This window comes from Cupressus sempervirens, chromosome 10, assembly GCF_028749045.1.
Source record: "Cupressus sempervirens isolate cs-2001-9-10 chromosome 10, ASM2874904v1, whole genome shotgun sequence".
NCBI lineage: Eukaryota > Viridiplantae > Streptophyta > Pinopsida > Cupressales > Cupressaceae > Cupressus > Cupressus sempervirens.
The window spans coordinates 777,496,384-777,513,834 of NC_143127.1; the positions used below are offsets into that span (position 1 = coordinate 777,496,384).

At 34.9% G+C, this 17,451-nt stretch overlaps 1 protein-coding gene across 8 annotated transcripts in view; it reads left to right on the forward strand.

The window, feature by feature from the left end:
* The window catches only part of LOC149536178 (uncharacterized), a 203,970-nt gene that overhangs the window by 107,740 nt on the left and 78,779 nt on the right, over positions 1–17,451 (forward strand). For all 8 annotated transcript variants that reach the window (XR_016356796.1, XM_089803747.1, XM_089803744.1 and 5 more), the window contains 2 exons: positions 2,118–2,166; positions 2,292–2,351. Coding sequence is in view for 7 of the 8 variants with exons in the window: in XM_089803747.1 (XP_089659873.1) it covers positions 2,118–2,166; positions 2,292–2,351 (109 nt within the window). In the remaining variant the exon portion in view is untranslated. The remainder of the gene's footprint in view (positions 1–2,117; positions 2,167–2,291; positions 2,352–17,451) is intronic.

Below are 17,451 nucleotides of genomic sequence, written 5' to 3' on the forward strand. Positions count from 1 at the left end.
ATCAAGTTGGAGTTATAAGGAATGATTATAGGAGTCAGTTTGGTCGGATTTGGCTTTGACTAGGTAGTTTGGGGATCTTTATGGCCAGTTTGAGCATTTTGTGGGCAGTTAGGAGTGAGTCATAGGTTCCTCTATGACTTAGTGGCAGTTGTGTAGTAGTTAGTCATCATTTTTGGTGATTATGCCTCCTATTACTGAGGCTCTTTTCACGGATTCGACCCCAAGGGGGTTTTTACTTAGTCTTTTGAGACTCTTATTGTTTTTTCAGTTTTGATTATGTAGAGAAATTTTGTGACATTTTTTCTAATGTCCTTAGTGTATTTTCTGTGTCTTTTGTAACTCATTTCTGGAGACTCAATATATGAATGGAATTATTTTGGAGCAAATTTTCTTTGGATTGATTACGAACCTTCTTCTTTTTCTGCAAATTTTGTGTAAATGTTTGATAGATAAGAGAAAATAGTGAGTTTTAGGACTCCTTTTGATCTTTGTCTCAACTCAAATACAGAACTGTGAGTTTGTTTGCAGCTTGTAGTGTGTGTGTCATGTCTTTAGGACTGTTAAGTGAAATTGTATCTTTTCCTTAGCTTTTTCTCCAAACCCTCACTGTGAAATATTTATGCAAACCTTTATAAAGTAGAAGTGTTTAAGTCATAAAAGAGATGTTACGAAGTGAAGTCATTCATATGTTATGTATCAATAAACTTTGGTGTATCACCTCTATTATCTAGGGTCAGTTTTTAAGGTTTTATTTCCGCATCCTCTTCCCTTTTCCTATCAAATCTAGTTTGTTTCAGCATTCAAAAACTTAGGTGATTATCATAAGGAGCTGGCCTATAACCCGACTGGAGGTTCACTCAGTTCCATAGGAAAATCCCACTGCCTATGAGTGATTTCATGTTACCTGAAATTTCCAATTCATTTCACTGAATTTAGCGGAGTGCAAATTTCAGGCCTCAACAGTACCCTTGCTGTTTGGGCTGTTCCTAGGATTCCATCCTCAGACCCTTCTGAGCTGTGTATAGGGCTCTCCGTGGATGAATCCTGTAGCAAGTCTTTAACTGTTGTGTCAAAAGATGAATAAATTATTGTTAATTTGTTAGCTATTTGTTGTTAAGACTATTGAAGAAAGCTGTTGAACAGGGAGGTCATATATAGACTTAATTGGACAAAATAGATGGCCATCTCTATTTGTGGTAGATTTGAATTTTAAAGTGTAATTTAAAATAACACTTTGTTTACTTTGTGCTTCTTTGAGTTGCCTGTCAGTTTCCTTTACTTTGTACTTGTATTGCTAGTTTAGGGTTTACCTACGTGGGCCTACACTGTAGGCATACATACATGCCAAGTTTCACAATGCTTTGTTTTCTAGTTACTTTTCAGGAACTAAATTCATTAACCTATTATATTTCTGTTTTCATAGAACATGCTGTGAATTCCTATTTTCTACTTTGCCCATTGTGAACATTAGGAGAGTTCTATTTCATTTCTATGTTCCTTTCTGCCCTTGACATTCTCTGGGCTCTAGTTGATGATCAACATACACCAATGCCAGTAGTTGACTATAACATGTTCCTCTGGAATACATCTACCTTTTTGAGCTTTGATTAACTGAATTGATTTAATCATGTTAGGATCTTGATATTCTCACTGTTGTAGGCTTTGTTCAAGCTCTTGGTTGCTTTCCATTCAGTCTTTTGTAGCACTCATCTGGTGCATTTCATACAGCATATATCTTCAGAATTTGTTTTCAATCACTATTTTAAAACCAAGCCCTCTATAACGAACTTTCAAAATAATGATCCGTATACAACTCAAGCAGAATTATAAAACCAACAATAAATTAATACTCAAATATAATATATGGTGATGTTCCAACTTTTAATGCAAAAGAATGGGATGGAAAGAAGATAGTTTGTGAGATGACTAAAGGAGATTGTGTCTATAAGAAAAAAATGGATAAATAGAGATAATCTTAAGTGTTGATTCCACTAGATAAGGAACTGAGTGATTTTGTTAAGTGAATGCATGTTTTGGTGAAACCGATTTATTTTTATGATCAGAGAGAGGAAAAATAAATAATATTTCAATAATAGTGTTCTTTATTTGATTTGCAGTTTTCTTTCAGCTTCCTTGGCTCCCTGAATGGTTTTTCAGAAAAAATGGGTAATATAAATATTCGCTTCTCTATCAATATTTCAAATAAAAAATAAATTTATGTGCAGCTTTAAAAATTAATTTGGTTAATGTTTTTGAATCCGAATTTTATACAAAATGTTTCTGTTTACCAGATTTGACAAACTTAAAAAGTCTCTTACACACAACAATTTGCCAGAAGATGATGTAGAAAGGTAAGGAATGGAGTTGAAGTTCTGTTGTATGCTATTATTTTTAAACCTGAAAAGAGAACATTTATTCATTATATAATGAATATCCAACTGTCATTACACAGATAAAAGGAATGGGTTTATGAACTCCCCAAAAACAGAAACATCAGGAATTTGATAACCTGTAGCATGGTATACATTTAGAGAAAGCAATATGCAGTGCAATCCTCTTGTTGTAGACCTTTTTTTCGTTGTTAAATAAAATACTTAAGTTTTAATTTGGACTTTGGAGTAATTACAATGGAAGGGGGGTGGTGGTCTACTGTCAAAATTAGAGCATCTTAAATCGTTAAAAGTATAGGTCATATTATCTATATAGAGATAATTTTAATTTTTCAATGCAATAGATTAGAATTGTCACTGTTATGATATCTTTCAGTTTGATATAATACTCTCTTTTGTTTGTAGAAATATTCTAAAGAAAACAATGCAGACCTATAAAGATATATTTAAAACTTATATATATATATATATATATATATACATACAGTGGAGAATGTGTTACTTGTAATGGCACTCAATTGACATTGTATGTGTTTTCCAATAACACTTCAATTAAATATATATATATTAATGTGTAGAGACATGTCTCTACATGAATCTCATTCATGCAGGGACATGTTGCTACACTGAGACGTGTAATTTTCCCGTCATAAAATAAATAAATAATCAAACATTTGTTTATGGGCCGATTGATTTAGTATATCTTGGACCCATTTTTTGTTTAATTGTTTCTATAGGTGTGGCCATTGGCTATCTTTGTAGACCCTTGGGAGTTCCTCTGAAGGGTATTTAAGCACGACATGTAGGTAGTAGTTGGTATGTGATTTGGATTATTTTCTTTGTACTGCGAATTCCTGCTTGGAGTTCTTTCTTGTTCACTATTAGGAAGTGAGAAATCTTCCCTACTTGGCTCTTGCGGTTTCGGTGGGAATCAACCCTCACCCTATTTCGTCCCATTGTATTTCTTTTCTTCAGGTCTGGAAAATCCAGAACACCATTTTAGTGTGGAATATATCTATATCTATCTGTTATTATCTCAATATACTCTAGTGACTTTTGTACAATTTCCTTGAAGTTGTCAATTCCATTTTGGAGGACTTAGCTTTAGTGAATCGGAAGAACAACACTGTACTACATCACCTCTATCACCGTACGACCTCTTTTACTCCTCACTGTATGCCTCATCTCCATCATCGTATGACATCTTCCCCTCCTCATCGTACAACCTCCTAGTCAGCATAGTATGACCTCCTAGTCATTACCGTACGACCATTCAGTCACAACTATACGAACTTTCAGTCTCAATCGTACAACCCATTCAACCTTCATTGTACGAGCTATCAGTCATTACTATACAACTCAAACAGTCCTCCCTCCAGTTTGTACATTGCCTCCAATTCGCTCCCTCCCTTATAACACCCTCTAACTACCTAACAAAGATGAAATTGGGTATACAGAGGAGTGACATCTTCAACTGTGGGGATTGTAACATTATAGTGGTATCAGAGCCAAAGATCCTGCAAGTCTGTGGATAGTGAATGAAAGTTTATAGCCAGAAAAGGAGATCCCACTCAGTTGGCAGAATGGTAGATCAAGAACCTACTCCTGCCGAATTCATGACACTATTGAGGGATCTTCAAGGAATCAAGCACAAATCAAAGACACTCAGTGACTAATAGAAGAAACTCTTTGGAAATTGGTAGACAAAAAGATATCTGGGGAACAAAATGGTCACAGTTCTGACCTTGTTTCGGGAAAGATGAATCCTCATCCGGGACGTTCTCGACCTTCGATGCTGACTTTTCCTACACGGGCAGAGGTACCACACGGAAGAAGGCAACCAACTTTTGAGGAAATTCAGCATAGTTGAAAGAAGACAGGAAGAATGCAAACTTGTAAGAGGATATATCCTACAAAGACTACGCAAAATTGAGAATGTGATATTGTGGAGGCGGAAATTGAGGATATTTTAACAAAAATCTTAGAAGAAAGTTGAGTAAGCTGAATTTTTCACCTTTTCACGGATCTGGATCCATATCTGCCCAAGCATGGGTAATGAAGGCTGATAATTCCAACTTAATCCAATGCGAGAAGAAGAAGCAATTAAATTTGCAGCACTCCACTTGGAGGGAATGGCGCATGAACGGTGGCATCGTGGCACTATTAGTTTGGAATATTTCTATATCTATCTATTATTATCTAAATATACTCTGGTGTCTTTTGTACAATTTCCTTGAAGTTGTCAATTCCATTCTAGAGGACTTAGCTTTAGCGAATCGGGAGAACAACACTGTACTGTGTCACCTTCGTCACCGTATGACTTCTTTTACTCCCCACTGTATGCCTCATCTCCATCACCGTACGACATCTTCCCCTCACTGTATGACCTCCCAGTCACCACTGTACGACCTCCCAATCACCACCTTATTACCTTTTCAGTCACAACCATATGACCTTTCAGTCTCAACAGTATGGCCCATTTAGCCTTCATTGTATGGCCTATCAGCCACTACTGTATGGCTTAGACACTCTTCCCTCTAGACCGTACATTGCCTCCAGTTCGCTCCCTCCCTTACAATGCCCTCTAACCACCTGACGAAGATGAAATTGGGTATACAGAGGAGTCACGTCTTCAACTGCAGAGATTGGTACATTAGAAGACATGCCCCTTCCCATAACTGTTGTTTACATTAATCACTGATCAGCTAATATGCTGTTTAAGATCAATAACAATATCTTGGCATAAGTGATTACAATATGTACGATCTGCAAATAATTATATATCGAACACACATATATCTTCGATTGTATAACAATCTTTTACAAATAGCAATGTAATATGTGTAATTGACTTTGTAAGAAAATAGTTGATCAATATTGGATCAACATTTAGAATTTTAATTGGTCTTCAACAATAATGTTATTATTAATATTTATTGGATAAATAAAAATACATGATATATATATATATATATATATATATATATATATATATATATATATATGCCAGTCCAATAAACATTAATAATAATGTAAATAACAATATAAACAATGGATATTTATTGAATGTATAAGTGTAATAGATAATGATTTGATTCTATCGATTGGACTTATCAGATTGAAGCTACAAATCAATAAAACTCCAGCTAGGGAGGATAATTTTTATGATCTCAACCATACTTCAAAATATCATTATCGACAACTTATCACCAAGGGCAAAAGAAATATTGGAAAATATCAGAGACAAGTTGGAAACTTCCCGAGAAATTATTTAGGAACTTAAAATCAATTTTTCCAATTTAAAAATATGTTTGCCCAATCCTGATGGAACCTTCTTTCTCCACTTTGTCCTTTCTCTCCTCTCCAAATTTGTTTTTCCAATCAAAAAATTACGTTTTTCCCTTTTTGGGGCCATTAGGCAATAAGTTTGCTATTTATCTTGGTTAAATAGAGAAATATCATAGATATTTTACCAAGTTCTCTGTGATATTTTGAAGCTTCTTTGCAATGACTTCTGAGATAAGTTGACGTCACTTTGCAGAAGCCAAAAAGTATCATGATAAGTAGATTCATCACTCATATATTTGAGATATTTAGAACTATAATCTCAACACAGTATTCAAGAACATCATTATGACATCCATTTTAATAGATGTTACCTTACAATATTGTTTGGAGTATGATATGACCCTGAATATCAACAATATGATATTCACCACACTAATATCATTTTTGGCATGTGTACTCGCATCAAGTCTCATGATGCTTACTGAAGAAGATATTTGTTCATGGCATATCCACAAATGCTATAACTCATTGCATTCACCGTGACATATCTCAATAATACAACGTATTGTAGTTTCAGTAGTATTCTTTTTGTATTAAGTGAGAGATATGAACTATCATGATATACACAGATATTAACCATATGATATGCATCATGATAGTAGGTTAAGCTATTGTTAAAGGTATCACTTTACAATATTAACCATAAATAAACATTAAAAGATCATCACCTTTCATAATGTTTCTACAAGATCATGTAATAACACAAATGACAAAAGAATTTATTAATAAAAACATCTTTAAAATATTTGTACAATAGGTTTATTGACACTAAACCTCAAATAAAATTTACAATTTTTTCATACTAATCTTACCTCTAAAGTGATCCATTTTTATCTTAGAGAGCAGCATGGTTAGGATATGTGCTGTTTTCTCAGCAATGCTAATGTATCTCGGCTACATAACATTTCTCTCCCCCATGTCTCTAATATAGTGGTAGGGAATCTCAATATGCTTGGATCTATCATGAAATATTGGGTTAACATAAAGCTTTATACAACTTTGGTTAACACAGTGTATATTGTTGGTTCTATGGCTTGCCCAGACAAACCCACCAATACTTCTCTTTGCCATATGACTTCTTGAGCTCCCATGGATGCTGCAATGTACTCGACTTTAGTAGAGCTTTATGCAATTGAGGATTGTTGCTTCTTGCTAAACTTGGAGATCATGGCTGATCCCAGGCTAAAACAACATTTGGAGTTACTTTTGCAATCAACAACATTTCCAGCCTAGTCCGACTCTGAATACCCATGTAGATTTAGGTCTGCATTATCATATTTTAATCCATATCCAATAGTTCCTCCCAGGTATCTCATAATATGTTATGCCACGACGAGGTATAGTTTTCTTGATTCACACATGAACTGGATGAAGGCGTTTGTTGCATAGCAAATGTTTGGTCTAATGTTTACCAAATACATCAAGGATCCAATTATCTATCAATAAAAGGTAGGATCAACATGGGTGTAGAGATAGGCTTGCTGTCCATCATTTCGAATTTGTTTATAACATCAATAGTATAATTACCTTGATTTAGGATAATACACTTTCCTTCCTGCCATACTTCTAGACCAAGAAAATAGTGCAGGATACTGAAATCCTTCATGTCAAATTCAGAAGGAAGTTATTTTTTACATTTGGTGATAAGATGATTTTCTCCTGTGATTATTAAGTCATCAACATAAAGAATGATAATTAACATGTCACCATTTACCATCTTGAAATAAAGATTAGTATCTGCATCATTTTTGGAGAATTCTAATTTGGAGAGGTAATTGTCTATTCTTTCATACCAGATTTGAGGAGTTTGTTTGAGACCATAAAGTGCCTTGTTTAACTTACAAACATGAGAGGCACTATTATGAACAACAAATCCTTCTAGTTGTTCTTAATATACTTCCTCTTCTATGATGCCATTAAGAAATGCAAACTTTACATCCATTAGGTGAATTTTCCACCCTTTTGATACAACAATACAAATTACTTCCCTGTTTGAGGTGTAGCGAGCAACTGAGGCGAATGCCTCTTCATAATCAATTGCTACCTTATGTCGCAACAAACCTTGACTTATGTTTTTTTATACTTCCATATGTTGCATGCTTGATTTTGAAGAGCCATTTGGATGATACAACTGATTTTCCTTTTGGTCTATGTAAGATGCCCCATACATAATTCTTTAAAATAGATTGATATTCTTCGATCATGGCATCCTTCCAGACTTGATGGTGCAGTGCTACTTTAACATTAGGAGGTTCAGATTTAATAAGTTCACCCATTAGAAAAACATAGTTTGAATAGCCTCCAAGTTTCTTGCTTTCTCTAAAGGTACCCTTAGGGTCTGCATAGTTTCCTGCTTCTTCAATTAATTTTCTTTCCCAGAGTGGCCTTTTTAAAGTAACAATAGTATCACTAGGTTTAGGAGTAACATCCAAAGGCCCATTATCCTCTACAAATGTCTCCCTTTGAATTTCATGTCTAAGATCCTCTTCTATATTTTGTGGAGACCCAGTATTTGTTTCATTCATGTCTTTTGGATGTTTTGAATGAAGTATCTTCCTCAGAAGTTACAGCTCTGCTAAGCTCAATTTGTTTATGAACAAGAATATAAATTCTGTAGGCTTTGGGTGATTCACTATATTGTCATGTTTTTACTTTTGACTAGCCTATTTTATTGAGGGTTGTAAGGAACAATGTGAGTACTCCTTCGTAATCTGAGCTGCACTATAAAATTCTTAAAGCTCTCATAAATATAGTCTCCCCCATTATCTGAGCTTAGGGTTTTAATTCTTTTTGCAGACATATTTTCGACTAAGGCTTTGAGTTCTTTAATTCTTTGTGGCTCCCTCAAATTTATCTTCGAATCCAAGTCCACTCACCGTTTTTGCTAATTTATTTTGATGGTGATTATATTTTCTGTTTAGTTTTATCTGATCCTGATCTTTTCTTCAACGAGGCTCTAATACCATGTCAAAAGTATAGGTCAGATTATATATATAGAGGTAAATTTTAATTTTTGAATGCAATAGATTAGAATCAGCACTGTTATGATATCTTTCAGTCTGATATAATACTCTCTTTTGTTTGTAGAAATATTCTAACGAAAATAACGCAGATCTGTAAGTATATATTTAAAACTTATATATGTGTGTGTGTGTGGAGACTGTGTTACTTGTAATAGCACTCATTTGATATTGTATGTGTTTTCCAAGAGCACTTCAGTTCAATATATATATATATATATATATAGAGAGAGAGAGAGAGAGAGAGAGAGAGAGAGAGAGAGAGAGAGACGGCCCTTCCCACAACTGTTGTTTACATTAATCACTGATTGATTAATATGCTGTTTAAGATCAATGACCATATCTCGACATGAGCGGTTACAATGTGTACGATCCACAAATAATTATATATCGAACACATATATATGTTCGAACAGTAAAACAATTTGAACATATATTTACGTTCAATTGTATAACTGTCTCTTACAAACAACAATGTTATATGTGTAATCGACTTTGTAAGAAAACAGTCAATCATATCAGATTGACATTCAGAAATTTAATTAATCTTCAGCAGTAATGTTATTATTAATCTTTATTGGATAAACAAAAATACATGACTTATATATGTATGTATATGTATATGTCACTCCAATAAACATTAATAATAATATAAATAACAGTAAAAAAAATGGATAGTCATTGAATGTATAAGTGTATGTATGTATGTATATGTATGTCACTCCAATAAACATTAATAATAATATAAATAACAGTATAAAAAATGGATAGTCATTGAATGTATAAGTGTCATAGATAATAATTTGATTCTATCGATTGGACTTATCCAACCGAAGCTACAAATCAGTAACATAAATAAGTCTATGATCAGTACATACTAGGATGATCAGTAGAGAATTACTGCTGAAAATTACAAAAGATATAAAAGCCTACACTTCCAGGCAGCTGCAGAGACCATAAAAATTTCTGTTAGAGACCTATATATCATCTGAGAGTAGAAAGTAGGTAAATGGTGAACTACGAACAACTAGAGATATGCAACTGGAGATCACTTATGATAATATAAAGACTCTTTTCTAAGAGTAATGCTGACCATGAGGGAGGTCTGGTGATTTTCTTGTTCATGGTGTGCAACTGCCAAGGGTTTAGGCTTGAGAGTCCATTGACCACAAACAAGGACTTGCTGCCAGTTAGTGTTGAAAAAATGATTTCTATAAATGTACTAACACTGTTCGTAATTTCTGTGTTCTTAAATTACCTTCTCAATGCATATGTATATGACATTAAGAGGCATGTCTCTGTAGTCACATGGTTATATAACATTTTGTTATTATGATTGATAATAACTTTTATATATATATCTTCAATGAGTTTTATCCAACTAAAACTACACTAACATTAACAGTTAGCTACATGCATTGTTGTACTAATGCAAGTCTTGTCCTTAGAAAGTGTCATATTCCCCATTTCAAACTAGTGAAATAATTATATTTAAGTTGTTGAAATTTTTCTTATGTTATATTTGAAAATGGGATTTATGTTAAATTATTTTTAAAAGGTTGTTATAAAGTTACAAGTGAGCTCAAAAAGTATCACTAGGCTCAAGGTCCTAATTGAGTTTTTAAAATGACTTTTATTTTAAAACTTTGATTAAAATAATAACAAATGAATATAAACAAGTATTCAAACCAGTTGCAAATACAACAAAATACAAACAGATAGGCCGAATAGGGGAAGTATTTTTTGGTGAATCACAAAATTGAAAGAACAGTTCAAACTGAATTGGGCAAATTTGTAAACAAGTTGTGGATTCAATCAGAGACATCACATTGAGCGAATAACTATCATCTACCTCTAAGAAAATTTAATAATCTGTGAATTGCAAAAAGGAATAGCAAGCAATATTCTACGAACATTAGAAAAAATGGCAAACTACTTTGCCTTAAGTGAAAATTGCTCTACCTTTAATGTGCAAGTTGAAAATTATGACTTCAGTAGATAATTGAAGTACGCAGAACAACTAAAATTCTTTACCCATGCGATGTATGGTAAAGCAATAGCAGAATTAGGGCACAACAAAGATGGCCTGTCCTTGCGAGGCCAAAACCAATTTGAGGCTCTAGCAAATCTCTCGGAACCCCACGATCTAAAATCTAAATCTGCTCTGCAAGATGCTTCGGGCAGGAACGGATCCTTCAAAGCTAACAAGCATCCACCTTTGTGGCAAGACCCTTTCAAGCACATCACAGTTAACAAATGGAAGGATGAGGAAGGCTGGATCAGATGCAAGAAATGCTCCAAGAAGGGTTCGAAATTGCAACTCCCAACAGGAACTAAAAGTGCAATTTCTGGCAGGAACATTAACATAAAACCAATTGAGCCAAAATCCCTAAGATGATCGGCTTTAAGCGAAGCACCAAATCAAAATAAGAATTTGTCCGCAAATATATCAGGGAAAGCAAGGAAGTAGAGTGATACAAAGCTTACCATAATAAACCCTAACTATATCAAGAAGGGAGTTTCATATTCCCATGCAATCAATAGGTCATGAAAAATGGATAAATTTTGATCTGTAAACTCCTTGTTATGCATCATTTAGAATTTTAAGATTCACTAGGATACAGATTTAAAATGAAGATAGATACTGACGTTGCTTGCGAACTAAGCAAATAAACTTAGAAATGCTGAAAATAACTAAGTAGAAAGAAACACGCATTAGAAAGAACAAGAGACAAAGGATTTGATTTCGGAGTTCACTAGACTCTGGCTACATCTCCGGATCTGCAAACTCGCATGATCAATGCCATTATTATGATGCAAAACTCATACATCACCATGGTCTTCCATGGAGTTACAATCTGCTTCTCGCTTCCACACTGCGATGACAAGAACTTGCTAGCAACATGTTCGTGCATAGCTCCTTCGCCACTTTTTACGATGCTAAGCAATAAAACTGCAACTCTCTCTCAATGGGCATTAAGCCTTTACAAAAATGACTTTAAAAGTCATGAAAGCTCTCTCAAAGAACTCACCAAGTTTTTATCTCTCAAGAGACCACTTCACTTACAAGTAAAACTCACTTCCTCAAAACTCTTTATCAAGAGTAAAATAACTCTTCAAGAATTTAAGAAATAAGAATACTCTCTCTTCTTACAAGAATTTTCTCCTTAGAGTTTACTCCTCTCTAGGCTTGTCTTTCAAAGGAAAATAATTTCCCTTTTATACTTGATATTGGCTATATTTGGCTTAAAACTATATAACCAATATAATTACTATTTTCCTTATTTAAAATAACCAAATAACCCAAATATCCCAATTTTACTACTATCCTTGAAAAGAATGGCCCTTATAATTTTGGACTTACATTATAATATCCAAAATATAATAACCCATCCAAAATCATATCCAAGTAAATAACCTTCCTTTTTGGCTTTTACAATTTTAAGCCGTACAAAATAAACCAAACCTTTAACAAATAATAATATATATCCCCCTTTTTTTTATAAAATAATAATTATAATAATATATGGTTCATATTAACCACATTTTATATTTATACGTTATTTTAAAACTTGTTATATTATTAAGAGCATAAAATGAGGATGATGATATCATGATGACATCATCAAAATTTGCATTTTTCCTCCAATTTCAAATGACCATAACTTTCACATATGAACTCTGCTTTTGACGAAACGAACACCATTGGAAAGCTTTCAATGAGCTCTTTAATTAAAAACCCATTGTTGACCACTTTGGAGATGGTCAAATTTCACCTTTTTGGTCAACCTCTACTACTTCTATTTGACCAAGCATATCTCAAGAAAATGAACCCCTTTTGACATGCTTCAAGTTGTGTCATGAATATTTTTCCATGCTCTATGCATTGATGCCAATTTTGGGAGACTCTAAGTGGGCTGAATTTTTAAGGTCTTCAAGATCCACTTGGATCATTCCTCCCCACTAAAGGAACTTTTGGACCTCCAAAAGGTTCTTAATCAGATAGTAAGTGAGAGAAACACTTTCCCACTTCTCCTGTATCTATCCACCTTATTTGTGCACCTCCTTCACCAAAAAGTTGTAAAATAATTATGAAAACTGCAATCATGTTGCTACCCATTTGCATTTTCCCACATCTTTCTATATTCATTACCCCAACTACTATCCATGTACAACACATTAGCAACACTAAAAAATACAAAGATGATAATGACAATGAGCTAACAATACTCTTAATCCTCATAATAGGTTTCCATAACAAGTCTTCATGTTGTGGCATTGATGATCCCTGAGGCACATGATGGCTAGGCATACAAGCAACTACATCATTTTCATGCTTTGAATCACCTTACTTTTTCACCTTTACAGACATGAGTGAAGAAGTTCTTCTCACATAAATGAGCCTCTTCATTTGCCCAGTGTTCACCAACGGAGAGTCAACTACAATCTTCTTCTTGTCCTTCTTTGGACAAAGCTCTGGATGAAGCTTCAAACAATTAGCTTCTTGATGTCCACCTTTCTTGCAATAAGAGCAAGGTATTTTCAACATCCAGCTTTTCTTTCATTTCTCTTTCTTTTGATTTGGAGACAAGTCTTTATTCATCATCCCTTTACTGGTTGACTTGACCTTCGTATACAAAGCCATTCTTTTCCAACACTTGGCAACACTATGGTTATTCAACCCACAAAATGTGCACAGTTTTCTAAACCATAAACTTTCTCCATTGCCAACTTTCTTAAAATCAAAAGAAACATTGGATTTACCAGGCTTTCTATACCTTTCATGGTCACCCTTGGTGCATGCATGCCGAGAAGAATCTGTGTTCACTCTTCTCTTGGATTTCTTGCATTTGTCACCACTGCCTAAAGATGATGTACCATTTCCTCTCTCATATTGTTCTTGAGATTGTTCTTCATCGAGAGAATTATTTGCATCCACTTCATGGGAGCATTCTCCTTCACCAACCCCCAATCTTGCATCAAGAGGTCTAGCTTTCATCTTCATAGGTTCAACCATACCTCGTTCATAAATTCCAAGGCCCTTTCCTTTGTTGCTCATCTTGGTTAACAACCTCAATCCACCATTTTGAGATTGTTTATGAGAATCACCAAGAGAACAAGGAAGAGAATATGAAGAATGAGGAGATTCCATTGAGTCTGCATCTTTAGCTTCCTTTGAGAAGCCTTCTTTTTTAGACTTCCATTCCTCGTACATCTCATCAACCTTGGCTTTCATTGCCATGAATGCCTTGTAAAATTCTGCATCAAAGACAAAAGGAAACTGATTTTCCTTATATGAAGCCATCTTGCCTCTCCTTGCTTGAATTTGCTCCAAGTATCTCACAACCTGTAACTTTTCAGACTAGCTCTGATACCAAACTTGATTTGTAAACTCCTTGTTATGAATCTCTTAGAATTTTAAGATTCACTAGGATACAAATTTAAAATGAAGATCGATACTGACGTTGCTTGTGAACTGAGAAAATAAACTTAGAAATGCAGAAAATAACTAAGCAGAAAGAAACACGCATAAAAAAGAACAAGAGACAAAGGATTTGATTTCGGAGTTCACTAGACTCTAGCTACATCTTCGGATTTGCAAACTCGCATGATCAATGCCATTATTATGATGCAAAACTCATACATCACCATGGTCTTCCATGGAGTTACAATCTGCTTCTTGCTTCCACACTGTGATGACAAGAACTTGCTAGCAACATGTTCGTGCGTAGCTCCTTCGCCACTTTTTACAATGCTAAGCAATAAAATTGCAACTCTCTCTCTCAATGGGCATTAAGCCTTTACAAAAATGACTTTGAAAGTCATGAAAACTCTCTCAAAGAACTCACCAAGTTTTTATCTCTTAGGAGACCATTTAGCTTACAAGAAAAACTCTCACTTCCTCAAAACTCTTTATCAAGAGTAAAATAACTCTCCAAGAATTTAAGAAATAAGAATATTCTCTCTTCTTACAAGAATTTTCTCCTTAGAGTTTACTCCTCTCTAGGCTTGTCTTTCAAAGGAAAATAATTCCCCTTTTATACTTGATATTGGCTATATTTGGCTTAAAACCATATAACCAATATAATTACTATTTTCCTTATTTAAAATAACCAAATAACCCAAATCTCCCAATTTTACTACTATCCTTGAAAAGAATGGCCCTTATAATTTTGGACTTACATTATAATATCCAAAATATAATAACCCATCCAAAATCATATCCAAGTAAATAACCTCCCTTTTTGGCTTTTATAATTTTAAGCCGTACAAAATAAACCAACCCGTTAACAAATAATGATATATATCCCCCTTTTTTTATAAAATAATAATTATAATAATATATGGTTCATATTAACCACATATTATATTTATACATTGTTTTAAAACTTGTTATATTATTAAGAGCATAAAATGAGGATGATGATATCATGATGACATCATCAAAATTTGCATTTTCCCTCCAATTTCAAATGACCACAACTTTCACATATGAACTCCGCTTTTGACGAAATGAATGCCATTGGAAAGCTCTCAATGAGCTCTTTAATTTAAAACCCATTGTTGACCACTTTGGAGATGGTCAAATTTCACCTTTTTGGTCAACCTCTACTACTCCTATTTGACCAAGCATATCTCAAGAAAACGAACCCCTTTTGACATGCTTCAAGTTGTTTCATGAATATTTTTCCATGCTCTATGCATTGATGCCAATTTTGGGAGATTCTAAGTGGGCTGAATTTTAAGGTCTTCAAGATCCACCTGGATCAAATTTGGGGAAAGCTCACCATAACAAACCATAAGTATATCAAGAAGGGAGTTTCATATCCCCAATCCTATACCTCAAAAGGTTAACAATCAAGAAGAAAAAACCAACCAGCATTGCAGAAAGTCGAATAGCAACACATAGTGAAAAGGAAATGGATATTAGGTTCCTCAAGGTAATAACCAAAAAAATAAAGATACAATATTGATTATAAGCAATTGTTTTCTGAGAAGCATTGGTTCGAATGCCAAGCCCTAGGTGTGTTTGCAGTATGGAATACTGCAAATCCAACAAAATCAACTTTGGAAGAATGGTTATGTATAGGCTGCAATGGCTTGGTAAGTATACTATCTATTTTTGGTTCTTTAGCATATCTACAATGTAATGTTCTCTAAATGAGCACAATGTAAATTTCTATCAATGGGAATCAATTTTTTATTTATGAATAGTCATTTTCTATCAATAAATAATATACTAGTTACAATTCACAAAAAGGGACGAGGGGATACAAGATCACCCCACAAGAGTTCACACGGCCGAAGCCGAAATTAACAACTATTGATAAAAAGAAAATTTTAAGCAACCCCTCATGCTGCTAGAGCAGTGCTAGTTGAGGGGGGATCATTGCGATCATGGAAACCCTAGTCATCCCTCGGATTGGCAGGCGGGCTGGGAACAATCCAACCATCAACAACATCTTCAAGGGCCTAGTCTTTATCTTTATCATCTGCCCATGGGGGTGAAATAGCCAACTCCAATCGAAATGACCATTTTCCAGATGCAGCAAGAGGAGCACCAGGATGAGGAGCCACTGAACCTAGGGACCAACCTGAGCCACAATGAGGTGGAGAAGCCAAGCGACGTTGCCAATTGCCATCACCACCACTAGGAGAGTGGTGGCGGGGAGTCTATAAGCGTGGCAAGTAGAAGAGCTGCGCCCTCGACGGTGGCCCCTAGGCAGAGTGTGATCAGTCGAGGTGTCACAAGGCACTCTGGCAACCGTACATGTTGCATTACCCCAGTGATTGAGTAGCTCCTGAAGATGAGCCATCTCTAGAGCCACCTTATTGGCTTAGGCTTGAAGCTGCATCATTACGTTGTTACAAATGCACGCTTTAGTGTACATAGCAACATTTATGTCAAAAAAACTGAGTGAAAAGAACAACATTCCTATCTTTCCACAAAGTAAACAAAATCTCCATCTTGAAGGTATGCCAGATCTGGGTAAATTGCTTAGGGAACCTAGGGGAATCACCCAACAAAACCATATCCAAGAAAAAAGTTCTGGCCAAAAAGGCTTAAAGAAATCATGAATCTAGTGCCAATAATTTTAGGCATGTCTACAAAACCAAAAAATATGCAAAAGTAACTTTGGCTATCCACAAAATGGACACTGAGGATCAGGAACCCCAATGTGCTTGAGCCGAGGTCCAAGGGGAAGACCTTGAAACAACAGGCACCAAGCAAAATGGGCAATCTTAGGCTCAGTAATGGTAGTCCAAATAGTGTTGAAATGCTTTCTCCATTGAGAAAGGAAGACCATAGATGCTACTACTAGTTGAGGGTATCCACCATCAGCATGTGGGGAGAAAGCCATCGATACCCCATACTTGGTTTGTAGTTGTTGAAGGGTGTGGCCGGATACCACTTCTAGTTTGTCCACCAAGGTCAAATAGACTGGATAACCACCTTGTGAATTAAGTGGTCTGGAATTGCAGAAAGTAGCAGATCAAAAGTTTGTCGATTTGAACGAGCAAGATGAAATTGATTTTGCATGTCTTCCCGAGATTTGAGATTCGTAGAGACCTTGGAAAAGAGGTCCTTAGGTGTCTTGATGCGACGTTGAAAAAATGCAGAGCACTAGCACCTTGAGTCTTGGTTAGAGGAACACCTTGGATGAAAAACAACGGAGAACACCAAAGGTTCT